Source organism: Gracilinanus agilis, chromosome 6 (assembly GCF_016433145.1).
Source record: "Gracilinanus agilis isolate LMUSP501 chromosome 6, AgileGrace, whole genome shotgun sequence".
NCBI lineage: Eukaryota > Metazoa > Chordata > Mammalia > Didelphimorphia > Didelphidae > Gracilinanus > Gracilinanus agilis.
The window spans coordinates 99,044,791-99,066,078 of record NC_058135.1 but is presented as its reverse complement, the minus strand read 5'-3'; the positions used below and the strand labels follow the sequence as shown (position 1 = coordinate 99,066,078).

Genomic DNA, 21,288 nt, shown 5'->3' with positions numbered 1-21,288 from the left:
TGTGGTATCTCAAGTCCCTCCTAGCTTTATATCTTTGTGCCAATAAAACTAAGATCCATTCCCAGTCAATGCTTATCAGCAATTTTTTCTGCAAATTACAATCTTAAAGTTTACCTACTGCTCAGAGAGATTAATTAATATACACAGTATCAGTGGCAGAACTTGAACCCACATCCTCTGGATTCCTCAAACCATGATACCTCTGACAAGGATATGCCCTGACATGGTCATCATATGGACTTACTGGTTTGTTTTCTTTTTTTGTAGAATTTGATTGAAGATCTGAAAGAAAATCTTTCAGGACATTTTAAGGAAGTCATGGTGGGTCTGATGTATCCACCACCATCATTTGATGCTCATGAGCTCTGGCATGCCATGAAGGTACTTCTCCAATCCCCCAAACCCTGGAAACTATCCTCAAATACTGTTCCCCTATAGTCACATTTATATCTCTTATCTCTGACATTTAACATAACCCTCAATTCCTGGAAACATCATCTTTAAATGAGCTGTAATGAGAAATGAGAAATGCATTGTACAACATTATTTATATTTTTGTCATATCAAGGAGAGAAGTAATATTCTGCTCTTAAAATTGTTGGTAATCACTTTAGTACATCAAGAACAAATAGAAAACAGAATCAGAGAAGAAATGTTTATGCCATGTTTTCTTTTTATTTTGATAAGACCTTAAGTTTCTCCTTTATGAAATAATATACTTTCCCATGTATCTGAATTTCCATTTTGAAGAACTGAGTTCTTTCCTTATAAGAAAGTCATCTAAATGAATTAACAATTAAGGTTTTGTTGTTGCTGCTATTGTTCAGAGATTGTGCATTCCTTCTTACTTTTAAAACCTGTACTTAAACACTCACAAGATTTATGAAATCTTTCCTATTGACAGAGGAGATTATCACAGTCTGTGAGCAGAAGGCATATGGGATAAGACCAGTTAGTAGTTATCACTGATGGCCAAAATAAACATCATTAAAATCTTCCCCACATTTAGAACCACTTTTTGTTTTGTTAAAATCCATGTCAATTCTGTCTACCTTAGAGAGATTTGTCTAAGACCTATAAAATAGATCTTGAATCAAGTTTGATCAATTAAATATAAACTTACCATTAATTTATGATCTTAATATTTTATTGGTCACTATTCCAAACAATCAATTAACTTTTATTAAGTCATACCATGTGCCAGGTAATGGATTAATGGATTGTGATTGCAAGGAACAGAAAGAATTGCTAAGTATTTCCTAAAAAATATTAATAGTAAATAAAATAGAAAGTCAATGAGTAGTGGTCAGATTGCTGGATAAGAAGGCCTTGGTTCAACTCTCTCTCTCTCTCTCTCTCTCCCTCTCTCTCTCTCTCTCTCTCTCTCTCTCTCTCTCAAACTACAAACTCTGGCAAGTCAAGTCTTTATATTATCAAATGACTCCCTTTAAATCATTTTTAAACAATCTGATTTTATTATTTTTTAAGTCAAAAAGTCAATAAGCATTTATTAAGCACCTACTATATGTCAGACACTTTGCTAAATACTCAGGATACAGAAAAAGATCAAAGACAGACTCTGTCCTCAAGGAGTTCATAGTCTAATAGGAGAGACAACAGGTAAATGGTTAGGTACAAATAAGGTATAAACAGGATAAATTGGAGATAAACAGTAGAGGAAAGCCATTAGAATTAGGAGGGATTCAGGAAGAAGCTAAATCCAAAGGACTAGGGAGATAAAGATAAAGGTAAGGCAAGGCAAGAGCTAATATTCTCCTAATTTCAGCTCCACCATTCTCTCATTCAACATTCATTCATTTATTTGTTTGTTTGTTTGTTTATTAGAAAACTCTTACCTTCCATCCCAGAATCACCACTATGCATTGGTTCCAAGCAGAAGATTGATAAGCGCTAGGCAATGGGGATTGAGTGACTTGGCCAGGATCACACAGGCATGAAGAATCCAAGGCCAAATTTGAAGTCAGAATCTCCCATCTCTTTTTTTTTTACATCTTTTTTTTTAATCTTATTATCAAATTTCCATGAGTTTTCCAAAATTATATAGTCCAAATTGTCTCTCTTCCTTCCCCTCTTCCCCTTCCCAAAACTGGCATGCATATTCAATCTGGATTATATATGTATCATCAAACAAAACCTGTTTCCATATGATTCATTTTTTAAGTGAATAATCTTATAAAACCAAAATCCTAAAACATATACCCAAATAAAGAAATGAGAAATCATATCCTTCCATCTGCATTCTTACTCTAACAGTTCTTTCTCTGAAGGTTGATAGCATTCTGTTTCATGTGTCCCTCAAAATTTTTTCTGGATTATTGCATAGCTTTTAGTAGCAAAGTTTATTGCATTTGATTGTTCCACAATATTGCTGTTTCTGTGTACAATGCTTTTTTTTAATGGATCTGCTTATTTCAATCTGCATCAGTTCACAAAGGTCTTTCAAGCTCTTTCTGAGATCATTCTGTTCATTATTCCTTATAACAAAATAGTTTTCCATCACCATCACATACTGCAATTTGTTTAGACATTCCTCAATTGAGGGACATTCCTTTAGTTTCCAAATCTTCACCACCACAAAAAGAGCAACTATAAACATTTTTGTATGAACAGCCCCTTTCCCATTTTTTTAAAAATCTCTTTGGAATAGAGACAAAATAGTAGGATTAATGAATCGAAGGGCATGCATTCTTTTAAAGCCCTTTGGGCATAATTCCAAATTGCCCTCCAGAATAGTTGAATCAGTTCATAATAAGTACTACTTATTATTTTAAGCAAGGAAAGACTATTTTATTCCTATGCTTTCTAATGTTTGTTTTTTAAACAGGAATGGGCATTGTATTTTTCTGCATCTATTTAGATAATCGTGTGACTTCTATTAGTTTGATTATTGATATAGTCAATTATGCTAATAATTTTCCTAATATTAAACTAGCTTTGCATTCCCACCTGATATAGTGAATAATCCCTGTGATATATTGCTATAATTTCTTTGCTAGTGTTTTATTTAAAATTTTTGCATTAATGTTCATTAGGGAAATTGGTCTGTAATTTTCTTTTTCTGTTCTTGATCCTCCTGGCTTAAGTATAAATACCATATTTTTGCAATGAAAAGAATTTGGTAGGACTCCTTCTTTGCTTATTTTGCCAAGTAGTTTGTCTGGTATTGGGATTAGTTGTTCTTTAAATGCTTGCTAGAATCCACTTGTGAATCCATCTGGTACTAGACATGATGGCTTGTTCAATTTCTTTTTTCTGAGATGGGATTATTTAAATATACTTTTTCCTTATTTGTAAATCTAGGTAATTTATATTTTTGTAAATATTCATCCATTTCACCTACATTATCAAATTTATATAGTATTATTGGGCAAAATATCTCCTTATGCTTAATTTAATTTCTTCTTCATTAGAGAGGAAATCACCTTTTTCATTTTTGATACTGGTAATTTGATTCTCTTCTTTACTTTTTTTATTTTCTCAAAGAACCAGTTCCTACTCTTATTTATTAGTTCAATAGTTGTTTTACTTTCCATTTTATTAATTTCTCCTCAGAGATATAAATTTCCCATACATTTTGATATATTGTTTCCTCATTATCATTCTCTTCAATGAATTCAATGACTGTTTCTTTGCTTTGTTATTTGGCCCACTGATTTTGAAGAATTAGATTACTTAGTTTCCAATTAATTTTTAATTTGCCTTTTCATGAACACAATGATTATAATTTTAATGCATTATGATCTGAAAAGTTGCATTTGTTTCTGATATTTTTGCATTTTGTTGTGAAGTTTTTATGCTCTAGTACATGGTTGATCTTTGTTTATGTATCATATGCTGCTGAAAAGACAGTACTTTCTTTTTGATCCCTATTCAGTTTTCTCCAGATGTCTAATAAATCTAACTTTTCTAAATTTTCATTCACTTCATTTACTCATTTCTTATTTATTTTTTGATTAGATTTATTTGGCTCTGATGAGAAGGTTGAGGCCCCCCACTAGGATAGTTTGTCTATTCCTCCTTAAGCTCCTTTAATTTCTCCTTTAAAAATCTGGATGCTATACCATTTGGTGCATATATGTTAAGAATAGTCATTGTCTATACTACCTTTTATCATAATGTAATTACCTTCCTTAAATTTTAATAAGATTTATTTTTGCTTTAGCTTTGATTGAGATCATGATTGCTACTCCTTTTTTTGTCTCACTTGAAGCCCAATATATTCTGCTCCAGGCCCTTAGTTTACTCTGCATGAGTCTACCTGCCTCAAATGTGTTTCTTATAACAAACATGTGATAGGATTCTGGTTGTTAATACAGTCTACTATCAGCTTCCATTTTATGGGTGATTTCATCCCATTTGGATTCACAGTTATGATTACCAACTGTGTATTCCCCTCAGCCCTCCTCTTTTTATCCTGCCCTTTCTCCTTCCATTCTTTCCCTCCACACCAATGTTTTGCTTTTAATCATTCTCCCCATTTCTCCTCCCTTATATTACTTTCCTTCCCACCACCACCCTTCTTATTCTCCTTCTACTTCTCTATATAGTCTTATAATAACTCCCCACCACTACTGCTCTCTTATATTACTCTCCTTCCTACAATCTCTTTTTTATTCCCTTTCTAATTCTCTATAGCAGGGGTCGGCAAACTTTTTGGCCATGAGAGCCATAAATGCCACATTTTTTTAAATGTAATTTTGTGAGAGCCGTATAGTGCTAACAGTGCGCACTCCTGAAACAGCACCTGAAAAAAATTGACTTTATGGCTCCTGCAGAAAGAGCCATATCTGGTACTCAAAAGAGCCAGATATGGCTCAAGTGCCATACATTGCCAACCCCTGCTCTATAGGGTAAGGTAGGATTCTATACCCCAGTGGATCTAGCTATTCTTCCTCTCACTGAGCCAATTCCAGTGGGAGAAAGTTTTAAGTATTACATGTCAACACCTTCATCCTCCCCCCACTGAAATAATTTCCACCCCTGTGCCTTTTTATGTGATATAGTTTACCCCATTTTACTTCTCTCTTACTATTTCTCTTAATACAATCTTCTTTTCACCCCTATATTTTTTTGCACATCACCCTAAACAGCTTACTACCACACCCTCTATCTATATATAATTCTTCTCACTACTATGATAATGATAAATAATTTTAGGAATTATAGATATCATCTATCCATATAGGGATATAAACAATTTGCCATTTTTGAAGCCCTTCTTCTTAATTACCTGTTAATGAGTCTCTTGAATTTTGTATTTGGACATAAAGTTTTCAATTTAATTTTGGTCTTTTCTTCAGGAATGTTTGGCATTCTTCTATTTTATTAAATGAATATGCTTTTCCCTGAAAGAATATAGTTAGTTCTGATGAATAGGTTGATTCTTGGTTACAAACCCAGTTCCCTTGACTTCCAGAATATCATATTCCAAGCCTTCTAGTCATTCTGTGTGGAAGCTGCCAGATCCTAATGGGAATTCTTATTTGAGTTATTTCTTCCTGTCTGCTTGCAATATATTATTCTTGTTCTGGAAGCTCTTGAACTTAACTATTACATTCCTAAGAGTTGTCATTTGGAAATTTCCTTCAATTTCCATTTTGCCCTCTAGATCAAGAATATAAGGGTAGTTTTCTTGGATAATTTCCTGTAATATGATGTCTAGCTTTTATTTTAAATCATGACTTTCATGTAGTTCAATAATTCTTAAATTTTCTTTCCTGGATGCAATTTTCAGGTGAGTTATCTTTGCAATGAAATCCATAATATATTATTCTATTATTTCATTATTTTCATTTTGTTTTATTTTTTCTTCATGGCTCATGAAGTTATTAGCTCCTATTTACTCACCTCACTTTTTTCATTTGGTGTATCCTACTTTCATTGATCTCTTATCACCTCATTTTCCAGTTGGTCAATTCTGTTTCTGAAGAACCTTTTTACTTTATTTCATTTTTATCTCTTTTTCTAGTTGACCAATTTTGATTTTTAAGCTATTTTCTATTTGTATTACTTTCATATCTTTTTTCCATTTTTCTTCAAGCTGTCTTATTTGATCTTTATTTCCTTTTTGAGTTCTTCCAATGCCTGAGACCAATTTCCATTTTACTTTGAAGTTTTACATGTGGTTGCTTCAATCTCACCATCCCTTTTAACTCTGTATTTTGCTATTTTCCTCCACAGTAATTTTTTAGAGTTAGGTGTTTCTATCACAGTTCATTCATTTTCCCAGCCTTTTTGCCTATGGACTGGGAGTTCTGAAAGCTAATGATTCTACCTCCTTGGCTGATAATTTGCAGTAATATAGGACTCTGAGCTACTTTGCCCTGGGGCTAGGTCTTCACCAAGAAGTAGGCTTGAAAGGACCAAGTGCTATGGACTTTGGGGGCCTCACTTGGTGTCAGGCTCTGGGACTTCAAGGGGTTGGTCCAGGTTGTGGGATGCTCTGTTATTGGTGTAGTCAGGGTCCTGGGAAGCTGGAAGCCTATGTCCAGGCTCATAACCTGGTACAGAAGCTGGAGGGGTGGTCTACTAAGATTCATCTTTGTACAGTTTTGCTTCTGGTTTGCCCTTATCCTGTGAAAATTAGCTCTGTCTGCCTACCTTTGAAGTTGTGTTCAGTGGGAGAGTCCCCTCACTCCGTCTTGCTGTTGGTTTTTGATTCTTTTTGTTTTGAGGCATTTTTTAAAGATTGGTTTGAAGTTAAAGTGGGTTCCATTTTTGTTGCTACTAAACTGCCATCTTGGCTCCTCCTCCAATAATCTGCATTTAAATAAATAATTCCTTTAAGGGAGAAATTCCCCATAACAGTAGGATCTCAGATTCTCATCTAGTCATATTTATAAAATATTGTCCAAAACTCTTAAAACAAAGAGTGGGATAGTTCAGAAAAACTAATATACAGTAGGTACTCAAAATCAGAACTTACTCATTTTATAGGAAAAAAAATTTCATATTTTGAAATTTTTAGCGTACTGAATAAATGCTATTATTATTATTATTATTATTATTATTATTATTATTACCACCATAGATTGATCACAATTAATTAGGGGCAAAATGTGGTTGACTAGGATTGATTTTTTTCATTACCCCCAGAGACCTTAGTTATAGTTCTGGTTAATAAAAAAAAAATTAAAAAAATTTAATGTACTGAAATTTCAACAGCAAGGATGGAAAGACTTTTTCTAGCAAATATTAATGTTTGAATCAATTTTAAAATAAACTATCTAGCCCCAGTGATAGCCTGGAAATTTTAACTAACACAGCTAGACACTAATAAGCTTATCTTTATATCTAGTTGACTATAGTAAAACAGATAAAACTGATAATTTCTTCCATTGAATTAAATCCTTTACATAGCCTGAGAAGAACTATTCTATCTACTTTGATCTATGTACCTAAAGCATGCTTACCCTAGAATTGTCCTGGCTCAATTACTATCTTAAAAAAAGAATACCTGGACAATTAGATCTTAGTTTTAGTAGTTGCTACTACAATTCTGTTGTAGGTTGATGCTTTAGTGTGAGAGGGCTGACTGAGTTGGAATTTCCTCAGAGCTTCTTACTACTTGTATGGTTGTAGACAAGTTATAATTATTCTGAGGCTCAATTTACTCATATGTTTTTAAAAAAAACAGGATACGAGGCTAGATGAGAGGCTAAACTCTAGAGTGCAGCACATACAGAATTAAAATATTATTAAGAAAGGTCAAAATAAATAAAATAAAAATACAATGACATAGATAATATCACATTTTAAAACTAAATCAATAGGTGCTTTCAGGAATCATTATATATGGATTATTGGCCCCATTTCTATTTGACTTTGACATACAGGTCTCAATGATATCTCATGCTGCACCCTTTACACTCTGAATTCTCAAATTCTATAATATTCTCTGTTTTGTGCTGTAATCTGATGCAATCAATTTTTCTATTTCAACTTAGTTATCTGAGAAAAGGTGATCCTCCATGAGAAGGGGAAAAAAAACCATCCCTTGAAAGAACTTATATGTTACTGTCTCCAAAGCCAATCAACATATCCTTTATAAATAATCACTAACAGGCATTGTGGTTGGTCAATGTAAGGAGAAAATACCATTTTTAAAAATTATTCTAATCCTTGAATCATCAAAAAATGATCTGAGATCTATCCAGGTCAGAATAAGATAATAAGCTCTTTAAGACAGCCGGGTATAATGGGAATGGGCTAAGCTTAGGGTGATGAAGACTTGAGTTTGATTCCTATCTCAGACACTAACTAATTGAGTGACCAAGGGTGGACAAACTACTTAAACCAAGACTCAGTTCCTCATCCATAAGAAAAAAGGCTGTATTTGATGACATCTAAGTCTCTTACAAGTCTAATTTTTGAATTTATAACTATTCAACTTTGTATTTGATCTTTTATTTTTTGGCTTTGTATACTAAGCACCTAGCACAGTGACTTTCACATGGCAGCTGGAAGAACTGAATAAAAGCTTATAAAATTGAATTAAATTGAATTGAATCCACTCAAGCCAGAGACATACACATAATCTTAGAGGTCACCAGATTCTGGGCCAGAAGCTCCTTAGTGTCTCTCTCAGAGTTAGTTCCCAGAATTCTAGCTCTACAAATCAAGTTTATTCAGCTACTAGTACTGATTTACATTATTTCCACAATGCAAATATCCTTTAGCTCAATGATCTCAGTCTTCTACTTTTAGCATCAATCAAAAAGAAACTCATAATGTTATTGGAGTGATAAGCATTTATCATTCAATTCTATGTAAATATCTCCTTATTTAAATGCCTTCTGAATTTTTAATCCAGAGTCTCTCTCTCTCTCTCTCTCTCTCTCTCTCTCTCTCTCTCTCTCTCTCTCTCTCTTTATACTTCTAGGGAGCTGGCACAGAAGAAAATTGCCTCATTGATATATTAGCATCAAGAACAAATGGAGAAATTTTCCAGATGAAAGAAGCATACTATTTGCGTAATGCTAAGATATAATACACTAATAGTTTCCTGTGCATATCAGACTTTGTTGTAAATAAAGCAAATACAAACTCCAGTTTAGATCAAGTCAAAAACTACTTGCCATGTGTTATGTGTATGGAATATTCCATAGAACATTATTCCTTTATATATTTTGAGAATGAATTCTAAAACAATATTAATGTATGATGGTAGCACAAACATGACTTGGCCCCATGAAGAAGTAGGCTAATTTTTTTATTATCTTGGAATAGAAAGTGTCTCAAAGGCAAATTCTTCTCAAGTCAGGAAACTTAAAAGACAGTTTCTGACATCCTGAGGCAATTTATTCTTATGAGACAGAGTGGTACAGCATATTTCAACCTAATTGATCTGAGTTCAAATCCTAACCACTACTTATTACCTATGACAATGAACAAGTCACATAGAAATATGATCTCACTGGTATATGTTCACATGATATACAAAGAGAAAAGAGATGGTTTCTGCATAGTTTAAATGGAGGGAAATTTATCCATTTGTCTAATTAATTCTACAATGATAGTAACCAATAAAAGGATCCATATCAATGAAATTCTTTTCCTTTTTATTTTAATAATTTTCTGCAAGGTTACATTAATTATTTTGGTTCTTTAAAGAGTTATAATCGATGTGTCACCCCAATTGACCCAAAGATAACATTTTCTACAAGTTTCTACACAGAAATGTGACATTTTTATTTCCAATAAGCTTGAATGGCATGGAACCTACCATATTCATATATATATATGTACATATATATCTGATATGAAACTGAATGTCATAGACATTCAAGACACTACAGTGTGCTTGTGTATAGATATATAGATATGTATAAATGTATTGTGTATGCACATATGTATAAACACACTTGCTTATGTATGTTTATATATACATACACATATATATTATAAGCATATATTTGTCTATTTGTATGTATGTGTATATATAATGAATTTTTTTCAATGATATTTTAGGAGGTGCTATCATTGAAGAATTAAAAACAATAGAATACATTGCAGGTATTTGCAGGAATAATATATAGCAGGCAATGGCTTCTCTGTTTCCTTGAATTAAAAAAATAACTGAGTTCCTTTTAAGTCTGAAATAAGCCTTTATGAAATATCTGCCAGTAGTGTTTATCTATGCCTGTGAAGAGATTATGAGTGAGCCAGAGAAGTCATCAGGTTGTTTTTTTGCTGTGATACTTAATAATGACTTCTGAGGAGTAGGTATTAAAAGACAGATAAATGTCAAGACCCAAGATGTATTTCCTGAGCTTTGAACCTGCAGCTTCTAGAGAATTATCACTAGAGTATTCTAAGCACATGACATGTATAAACCTGTTATAAATCATTCCTTTTAAACACAGGCTTTTTCTTCCCCAGAATACAACAGTGACCTTCAGCAAGACATTTGCTCTGAGACTTCTGGACACTTCAGAGACACACTTATGAATCTGGTTCAGGTACTGTAATCCCAAACCCCAAAACGAAATACATTGTTTAGAAACATGAGTACAGATGAAATCATGTTCACTATTAAACTAGAAAACACTACTTTCCAACCGGTTATTCAACACTCAACCAAATTCAAAGGGATTATTTCATATAGAGAGGAAGATAATTCCCCCAAAAGATTAAGAAATTTCCATTTAAAGCTCTATAAAGGCCTAATATGCAATTGTGAAGACTTTTTAACTTTCATTTTTATTGGTAATTCTAAATTAAACATTGATACAAATGACTACAGTTTGGAGATGATACAATTGATAATGCACTAGAACGGGAATCAGGAAAATTAGGGTTTAAATTTGGTTTAGGATACTTATTCACTGTCAGTTCCCTAATCTCTTTATGCCTCAATTTCCTCATCTTTAAGAAAAAGTGTACTTATAATATTTCTAAGACATTGTGAAGAAAAATGAGATAATATTTGCAAAATGCTTTGCACATGTAGCAATTATTATTAGAGTTATTTCTTTGGTGTTTTATTTTATTTTATTTTATTTTTGTTTGGGATTAATTTCTTATTTTTAGAAAAATTTTTCATGGTTACATAATTCATGTTTACTTTACCCTTCACCCCCTCAAACTCAAACTCCCCCCCACCCGCACATTGCTAACTCTCATTTCCACTGGTTTTAACATGTGTGGTCAGTCAAGACTTATTTACATATTATTGATAGTTACATTGGTGTGGTACTTTCGGGTCTACACATCAAATCATGTCCTCAGCAACCCAAGTGCTCAAGCAGTTGTTTTTCTTCTGTGTTTCCTCTCCTGTAGTTGTTCCTCTGAATGTGGGCAACGTTCTTTTCCATAAATCCCTCAGAATTGTCCTGGGTAATTGCATTTCTGCTAGTACAGAAGTCCATTACATTCAATTTTACCACAGTGTATCAGTCTCTGTGTACAATGTTCTTCTGGCTCTGCTCCTTTCACTCTGCATCAATTCCTGGAGGTCTTTCCAGTTCACATGGAATTCCTCCAGTTTATTATTCCTTTGAGCACCATCACCAACATAGACCACAATTTGTTCAGCCATTCCCCAATTGAAGGGCATACCCTCTCTTTCCAGTTTTTTGCCACCACAAAGAGTGCAGCTATAAATATTTTTGTACAAGTCTGTTTATCTATGATCTCTTTGGGGTACAAACCCAGCAACGGTATGGCTGGATCAAAGGGCAGGCATTGTTTTATAGCCCTTTGAGCATAGTTCCAAATTGCCAGCCAGAATGGTTGGGTCAGTTCACAACTCCACCAGCAGTGCATTAACGTCCCAATTTGGCAACATCCCCTCCAGCATTCATTACTCTCCCCTGCTATCATTTTAGCCAATCTGCTAAGTGTGAGGTACCTCAGAGTTGTTTTGATTTGTATTTCTCTAATTATAAGAGATCTAGAACACTTTCTCATGTGCTTATTGATACTTTTGATTTCTTTATCTGAAAATTATCTATTCATGTCCCTTGACCATTTATCAATTGGGGAATGGCTTGATTTTTTATACCATTGATTTAATTCATATATTTGAGTAATTAGACCTCTGTCAGAATTTTTTGATATAAAGATTTTTTTTCCAGTTTGTTGTTTCCCTTCTGATTTTGGTTGCATTGTTTTTGTTTGTACAAAAACTTTTTAATTTAATAAAATCAAAATTATTTATTTTACATTTTGTATTTTTTTCTAATTCTCGTTTGGCTTTAAATTCTTTCCTTTCCCAGTGATCTGACAAGTATACTATTTGGTGTTCACTTAATTTACTTACAGTTTCCTTCTTTATATTCAAGTCTTTCACCCATTCTGTATTTATCTTGTTGTAGGATGTGAGATGTCTATCTAAACCTAATCTCTCCCATATTGTTTTCCAATTTTCCCAGTAGTTTTTGTCAAATAGTGGATTTTGATCCATTGGGGCAGAGAAGTGATTCACGTGCTATAGAGAAGTAGAAGGGTAACAAAGGGACCGGTAGGGTGGGAAGCAATACTAGGGAGGGAGAGGGCTTGGGGGGGAGCTCCGTGGGGCTTTAAAGAATAATAAGAGGAGAATAAGAAGGGAGCAGGTAAAAAGGGAAGTACAACAAGGGAGGGGATTATAGGAACTGATTAAAAACAAAACACTGGTATAAAAGGAAACAGTGAAAGAAGAAAGGACAGGCCTAGGAGAGAGAATCTAAATGTCTGGGAATGCATAGTTGATAATTATAAATTGAATCTGAATGTGAATGGGATGAACTGGGCCATAAAATGGAAGCAAATAGCAGAGGGGATTAGAAACCAAAATCCTACCATATGTTGTCTACAAGAAACACACATGAGACAGAAAGACAGACATAGAGTGAAAATGAGAGGATGGAGCAAAATCTTTTGGGCTTCAAATGAGAAAAAGAAGGCAGGGGTGGCTATCATGATCTCTAATAGAGCCAAAGTAAAAATAGATAAGGTTAAAAGAGATAGAGAAGGTAACTATATCCTAGTAAAAGGTAGTATAAACAAGGAAGAAATATCAGTACTCAATATGTATGCACCAAACAGTATAGCTTCCAAATTTCTAAAGGAGAAGCTAGTGGAGCTCAAGGATGAAATAGATAGCAAAACCATACTAGTGGGGGACCTCAACCTTCCCCTATCAGTTCTAGATAAATCAAACCAAAAAATAAATAAGAGAAAAGAGAGGTGAATAAAACCCTAGAAAAATTAGAGTTAATACATATATGGAGAAAAATAAATAGGAACAAAAAGGAATACACCTTCTTTTCAGCAGCACATGGAATATTCACAAAGATAGACCATGTAATAGGGCATAGAAACATGGCAAACAAATGCAAAAAAGCAGAAATAATAAATGTAACCTTCTCGGATCATAATGCAATAAAAATAGTTATTAGTAAGAATACATGGAGAGGCAAACCAAAAACTAATTGGAAATTAAATAATATGATTCTCCAAAATAATTTAGTGAAAGAACAAATCACAGAAACAATTTTAGTTGTTTTTAAAATACTTGCATTTAGATTAATTTCTATATATAAAGAATCAGGGGCAGTAAAGTGGTTCAGTGAATAGAGAACCAGGCCTGGAGATGGGACATCCTGGGTTCAAATCTGACCTGAGACACTTCCTAGCTGTGTGACCCTGGGCATACACACATACACACACACACACACACATTATATATAATGTGTATATAAAGAATCATAACACTTTTTAAATCTCCTTCAAGTCCCCGGTGGGAATATAAAATAGAAACCTTTATTTTTTATCCTTCTTTACTTTAATTTCTTCCTTCCTTCCTTTCTTGATTTTTTGAAAGATTATTATTATTATTATTATTATTATTATTATCATCATCATCATCATTAACTAGCTTTCTGCAAAGTATATAAATGTTTCATGTTATTTTTGCTGGCAAAGTGGGAAGAAATGAGTTTGTCCATAGATCAATTAGTTGAACTTAGAACTCATCATCTTCCTAGAAGCTGACATTGAATCATTAATTACACATTGGGTCCAGTTATCCAATTAATTTCAAATCTACCTAACTAAATTATCACTCAGCCCCATATTTCTTTTATGACACTAGAAATAGAATGAAAGATGTAATCCAAAGTTCGCACCCTCTTGATGGCATATTTTCTGGTTTCTAACTGCAGATCGTGATGCAGTTTGCCACTTCTAATTAAGCTTTTAATAATCAAATCATACTGCTGTATTCCATTCTTTTGTCACATTACAAAGTAAAATAAAAAAATCAGATGTACTATCCATACAGCTAGAAGTCAGAAAGGAGCAGGATTGAATAAGGAGAAATAATTAGTTTAAAACAAGGGAAAGATTAGAAAGGGGAAAAGAAGTGCACTAAAAATAGATTCCACAAATTAAGTCAAGATCCTGCTGTAATTTTTAGATTTTTTTAACTGAACTCATGAATCCAATCACATAATGAACCCCCAAAGAGAAATCTCCCTCCACTAATACAGACTGACACATGCTCAACAATTTATGGTCATAAGAAGCTGCCTGGGGCACTTTGGAGTTAAATGATTTGTTGAAAGTCAAACAATCAAGTTTATAAGCCCTTATTCTTTTAATTAAATTGGCATAACTTTCTAAAATTTATCATATATAATGGGATTCATGTAGATTTGGACAAAGAGAACCTGAGTTCTAGTCATAGCTTTGCTATTTGCTGCTGAGTGTAAGAATATCACTGAGCTTCTATTTTTCTATGTATAAAATGAAGGCATCAGATGAGTTCTAGCTCTATATTCTATAAAACACCTTTTATACATACACAGACATATAGAGATACACACACACACACACACACACACACACACCCCTTCACATACACTATCAGTTCAACAAGTTCTTATTAAATACTTGCTATGTACAACTTGCATAATGTAGGGTCTGGAGAAATCATTCCAATCATAGAATACATGAAAAAAAATGTGGAAGCAGAAAGTGGTGGGATATGTTCATGGAAAAGCAAAGAAGCAAAGTTGCTTTGATATGCTATTTAAAATACATGAAGACAAATGAAGGGAAGTAATTATACACAAAATTAAAAAGCAGGATTGGAGCCAGATTATGAAGGGAGGGATTAAGAGGAGGGAGAGAGAGAGAGAGAGAGAGAGAGAGAGAGAGAGAGAGAGAGAGAGAGAGAGAGAGAGAGAGAGAGAGAGAGTATAAAACAGTCTTTTAGTTCTCCACAAATATGAGTACAGATAGAAGAAAAATTGGCAAAAAAAAGCTTTAATATATGCTTTGTAGTTGTGATAGGAGAAAAGGAAATTTAGGAAAGAATATTGTCATATAAACCAAGAGAAGAGTGAACATCAAATTATAGTATAGATTAAATAGAGTCAAAAATACAGTTAATAGAGAGGAAAAGAAATTTTAGAATTGAGAGAAAAAAAGAGGTAATATAAAGAAGTGGAAAAGGTACTGGATTTTATTTCAATGAATCCACACTGAAATGCCAACTTTTTCTACTATAATTATATCATTAATTATATGTATTATATTATATATTAATTATATATCACTTACTAATTATATCCACTGCACACTCTACTTATATATGTAACTATAAAGTATAAACCAATTATAACATAATGTATTTGAACTAGTTCAACATAAAAATAAATAACTGTTTATGTATTTCATGTTAGTTCTTTTAGATTTAATTATATAACATGCATATAAGGTAATATAATTAGTATATTACATATAATATAATCATAAATGATTTAATTAACATTTATATTCATAGTTATTCTATTAATTACCTTGTCAATAATCATAATATTAGTTTTATATAACTATGTTTATATTGGATATAATGATAGTTAACATTACAAGTTGCGTGACCTTAGGCAAGTCACTTTATCTTCATAAGCCTTAGTCACTCCATTTATACAATGGGGAGGGGAGTTGAATTAGATGATCTCTAAATCTACTTCGCACTCTAAATACTTCAGTCCTATTTGATTGGCAGACCATTTGAAAATGGAGTTGCAATGTATGGATAGGGTGGATATTAGACTACAAAGAATTGAAGAGTAGAAAGACTATAATGAATAAGAGGCACCAAGTGTGTGCTATTCTCCTAAAAATTTGGCATTGAAAGTAGTGGGTAGGCAGAGCAAATTGACAGGGTTAGCTGGCACAAAGGAATGTTCATTGATTTGTATTGTTGCTTTTTTCTTTGTTTACTTTTGTTTTAAATTCAGTATAGCAGAAACCTGAACATTTTTTATATCAGAGGGTAAAAGGCAATAAACCAGGCATGACTAAAGATTCAGGAGAGAGTGGAATTGATAGAGCAATATCTCAGAGGAAACAAGAAGTGATAGCATAAAGGACTTAGGGGAAGAATTTGACTTTGGAAAGATCTACCCTTTGCTCTAAAAAGAAAGGGATTGAATGAATAAGAAGTATAATGTATGGATGTGAAGAGACAAATGAAAGCAAGCTGTTTGGCACCTTCAATTCTCCTAGTAACAGAGGGTGTGAGATTATCCCTGGTAGCACTGTTGGTGGAGTGAAGAGAGATACTTAATAAGCTTGGACATCTTCCCTGGAGGAAGTAATAGGGCATCATTAAGAGACTAATAAATGTATCACCATGCAACAACGAAGGCCTAATTGAATTTAAATAGAATAAATTTGTAACAGATACCAGTCAAAGAGATTTCTTGACTTTCTCTAGCAGCACTTGGCTGATTTAGAGTAAAAATGGAGAAAACAGATGGTAGGGTTACCCAGTAGGATTGGAATAGAAACAGTGGAAAGTCAAGGCTAAAAGGTAGAATCCGAGGCACTAAGGAAATGATTTGCTTAGAAGTTGAAGAGAGGTTTAGGACTAGGCAGATGGGAAAATAACACTAGAATAGGAGTAATGGATTGAAGAAAAATGAAGAGGATCAAACGTGATGAGAGTAAAAACAAAAATTAAGATCAGTGGGAGCAAACATGTTCAAATGGTGGTAAGGCCAGAGAATTGTAGTTTGAAAGTTAAATTTTCAAAGGTAGAGATATTAGAATTAGAATAATGGTGAGATCTAGAGCACGATATCTCCCTTCCCCAATAAAATGACAGTAGAGTAGAACAAGCCCTTTCCATGAATTCTAAGGATTCAGGCTTATTTCTGCTTCTCAAAATTACAACTTATATGATATGAGGCAAGGCATTTAAACCCCCAAAGGTCCAGTTTTCTCATCTGACTACTAATTGGATTCAAATAGCTTCTGAGGTTCCTCACTGATCTAGAACTATGATCTAATTATTAGTACATTGATGACCAAGATACAGCAAAACCCTGAAGTGCCCTGTGAATGACCACTCTTCCCATTAAACAATTTCCTTTATACATAAAAATTGTTTGAAAATCAGAAATCCAATGTTAGTGACTTGATTAAATATAAAATTCAGTGATGAGATTGCATGTTCCCCAGACATTCTATGTAAATGGGGGTTAAATGGATGTTGATTTCTCTTGGCTTTAAGGTGGCCTTTTAAAACCCCTTATATGTAAGCAATATTCCTAATGCCAACTAAAAAGGATTTTGTATTTTCCCCAATTTCTATCTTTTTCTCTACCTACATCAATTCAATGCCCTTTAAATGGAAACCTATCTCCAAAAATTAAGCGAAAACAAATAGTAGTATTTTACATAAGAGAGAAGGAAGATTATCCAGAGTTATTTGTATTCTCAGCAGCTGGTTTGTGTGTTGAGAGAAGAGCAAACAAAGTGAATCAGTAGCAGTAACTTGGAGTGCGGAAAAGGAATAATAAGAATGAATTATTTCTCTTAGAAAAGCCTATTATAATTTTAAGGCACAGATTGTTATTCTTCCATTTTCCATTTTTCTCATTTGGCAGAGATTCCCACTTGGACATTCACAGGCATTTCAGTGCAGGTCCCTCTGATGTATGAATGTTGTGACTAAAATCTTCATATTTTGCTTGACACAAATTCTGGAGAATACAATTAAGGTGGGAATTAGCATATTTGCTAGACAGGAAAAGCAAACTAATTATTCTAACACTTGCCAAGCAATACTGACTTTTAATTCTTTCTTTCACTTTTATGGCAGAGTAATTGTCAACCAAGGATAAACAACCTTTTAAAAAAGTACTGCTGAGGTAACCAATTATTAAATGCCTCATGAGATTGAGGAGAGCCTCGTGATTGGGCTGATTGGAATCTTTCAAGCATCATTAAAGTTGGAAAGAAAAAACTTAACCATCTTCTATAATGCAATGCTCCCAAATCAGATCTTGTTAGTTTAGAGACAAATTTATGTTTTTTGGAACTGTCTTTAAAGTTACTGGAACATAAGACTCTAGATCTTCCAAACTGTGCTCAGGTTTGAATCCAGGAAGCATAATTATTAAGGATATTAAACCCAGTTTAAAAAAACATAGCTAGATTTTTCACCAATTAACTTGAGTTTGCTATGGAGGAAATTAGGAAGATGGGAAGAACCTGTTTTAAGTCACAAATATAGAGATTAGGTCCTTAATTATCCATTCCCTAATTATGATTCAAGACATAACTAAACTTTAAAACAATAGCAAATCAATAGCAAATGGAATTGTAAATGATCAAAAGGCAATAGAAAGATTGATCCTAGGCACAAGAAGTGAACTGCATGCTACTAAGGATGTGCATGAAAGGAAGGGATGCAAAGTACATATCATTGAGGCATCATAGAAAGTATATATCATACTTCCTTGGAAGTAGACTTCATTTTCTTGCTTTGAGCAAGTCACTTAATCTCCCTAGGACTTGATTTCCTAATCTGTAAAATTATGGAGTTGCATCCATTGATCTCTGAGTTTCCTTATAGCTTTAGGATTATGATTCTTTAATCCTATGCTTAGAAAAGGGGGAGAGTCAATCAGGTAGCAAGAGTTAGGAATAATGGGTAATTCAGATGCTCTCCTGGGACACATGAAGTAGTAAAAGAAAAAAAAAGGAAGGTTAATAGCTCATTGGATGGCATTTCAATGGAAAATGTAAGAGATGACACAGAAAAGAATTTAGGGAAGCAGTATGACATAGTACTTTATTTTTTTAAAACCCCAACCTTCTGCCTTAAAATAAATATTATTGGTTCTAAATTGTGTATTGATTCTAAAACAGAAGCACGGTGAGGGCTAGGCAATAGGGGTTAAGTGACTTGCCCAAGGTCACATAGCTAAGAAGTGTCAGAGGTCAAATTTTAACCCAGGACCTCCTGTCTCTAGGCCTGGTTCTCTAACTATAGAGCCACTCAGCTGTCCCCAGCATTATACTTTAAATGCTGCCTTCAAAGTCATTAAGACCTGGCTTCAGATGCCACTTCTGATATTTACTTTTTATGTCATCATGGATCGGGGACTTAATCTTTCTCTCAAGCGATCATCTAGGAAGGTTTTTAGTGATTGGCCTAAATAAACGTTAGAGCTAGGACCCCTCAGTTCTGTAATAATCCCCAGTCCTTGGTGTGTAGAACAGAATAATATGAGGAAGCACAAATTAAAAAGAATGGTATGCATGCTTAATGGGAATATCCTCACTGATGATGTCATGAATCTTCTAAAACATTAAATTATACAAAATATCATGCACTTGTATAGAGCTTTTTTAAAATAAATTCAACATTAAGTGATAACCTAACTTTTCTATCAGCCTTTGTGATATTTTCTATCAAACTTTATGATTCTTCTATCCAACAATGCCAATAAAAAGTCATACAAGTAATATGTTATTCTATAAATTAATGATGAGTGTCCGAAATAAAGGGAATAGTAACAACTGAGAATATGCTCTTGATATACTGGGAAGTGTCTTTACAAACAGCTAGGTGGTATAACAGACTGAGCCCAGGACCAAGAGACAGGAAGACTTGAGTTAAAATCCAGCCTCATTAAATCCATAAGCCTGACAAATCATTTAATTGCCATTTACTTCAACTTCCTCATCAGTAAAATGAAAATAATAATAGCACCTACTTCCCAAGCTTTGTTGAAAGGTTCAAATGAGATAATATATTAAATTTTTTGCAAACTTTAAGACGTTATGTAAATGCCAGGTATTATTATCATTGTGTTTAACAATCTTTGTTTTCCTCCAATATTCAGTTAGAAGTAATATCTACTCCCTTGATCCCAAAGATGGGCTTTGAATAAAATGTCTAAAATAAGAGTAATTACTGGGACCTGAAAAAAGGAGCAAATTAAAGTTTGCATTTTATTTTTTCATACTTCAGTTGTCAATGAATCCAGTATTTTATCTACCACTTCTACTCAAAGTCCATCCATGCTTCTTCATCCTTATCCATATCTTTTCATAAGTCTTTCAAAAAGCCTATACCCAAAAGGTTGGTGACATTCCTATCAATCTTCAAATATTTCATAGACTATAGTGAAGTACTTGGGCTGTCCAGTGGTTGTTCTTTACTTTTGCTATATAAACACGAGGTAATCTCTTTTTTTTCCCCCTGACAAATCACATATTGAGAAGAAAATGTGCCAGAGTGAAAAGACCACTACTAGTTAAGTCAGAGGACCTGAGTTCACATCCTGCCACGGATACTAATTACCCTTGAAACCTCAAGTAACTACCTCGCCCCTTGTGGACTTGGTTTCACTCTCTATAAAATGTAAGAGTTGGAGTCTAAATCTATAGTCATATGTCCTACATGAATTTATTATTTCTTAAAATCTGATATTATTGGACCCCTCATTTTCTTTTCCAGTGAAAGTTCTATTTCTTTAATATTCCCTATACTTTCTAATTTTATAACCTATTCCCAATGGACAATACAAGGTTCCCAATTTTGATTTTTTTTTTTTGTATTTTATTGCTATGCTGCTTCATTAGTTTTGTTGCCTTTTTGCTTCAGTTTAATTCCATCAAATTCTCCTAAGGCAACAAAAAGTCATTTAGTGAACTGGATGAGATCAAATAGAGACGACTCTTTTGTGCCCTTGAAAAACTAATTCGGTTCTAATGGATGAGCAGATTATTCTTTAAAAGTTTAGGGTCACTGTTTGATTGCTTTGTTTTGTTTTTTAATCTCTGAATATTTGGATGAATAGTATTTTCCAAGAAGAAAGGCAAGATGAATGGAAAAACAGAGAGAAGAAGTAAATAAAAAGAAAAGAGAAGGAAAGAATTAGAAATAAAAGGGAAATAGAAAATATAATCTACTGTCTTCTCCCTGTTCTTATTCATGCTAAAGTTTATTTTCTATCATCTCATGAATGATAGCCA

At 33.4% G+C, this 21,288-nt stretch overlaps 1 protein-coding gene across 1 annotated transcript in view; it reads left to right on the top strand.

Annotated features, from left to right (window-relative positions):
• ANXA10 (annexin A10) overlaps positions 1–21,288 on the top strand; it is a 71,794-nt gene that overhangs the window by 29,572 nt on the left and 20,934 nt on the right. The window contains exons 4-6 of the mRNA XM_044681681.1: positions 268–381; positions 8,903–8,993; positions 10,402–10,481. Of these exons, the coding sequence (XP_044537616.1) occupies positions 268–381; positions 8,903–8,993; positions 10,402–10,481 (285 nt within the window). The remainder of the gene's footprint in view (positions 1–267; positions 382–8,902; positions 8,994–10,401; positions 10,482–21,288) is intronic.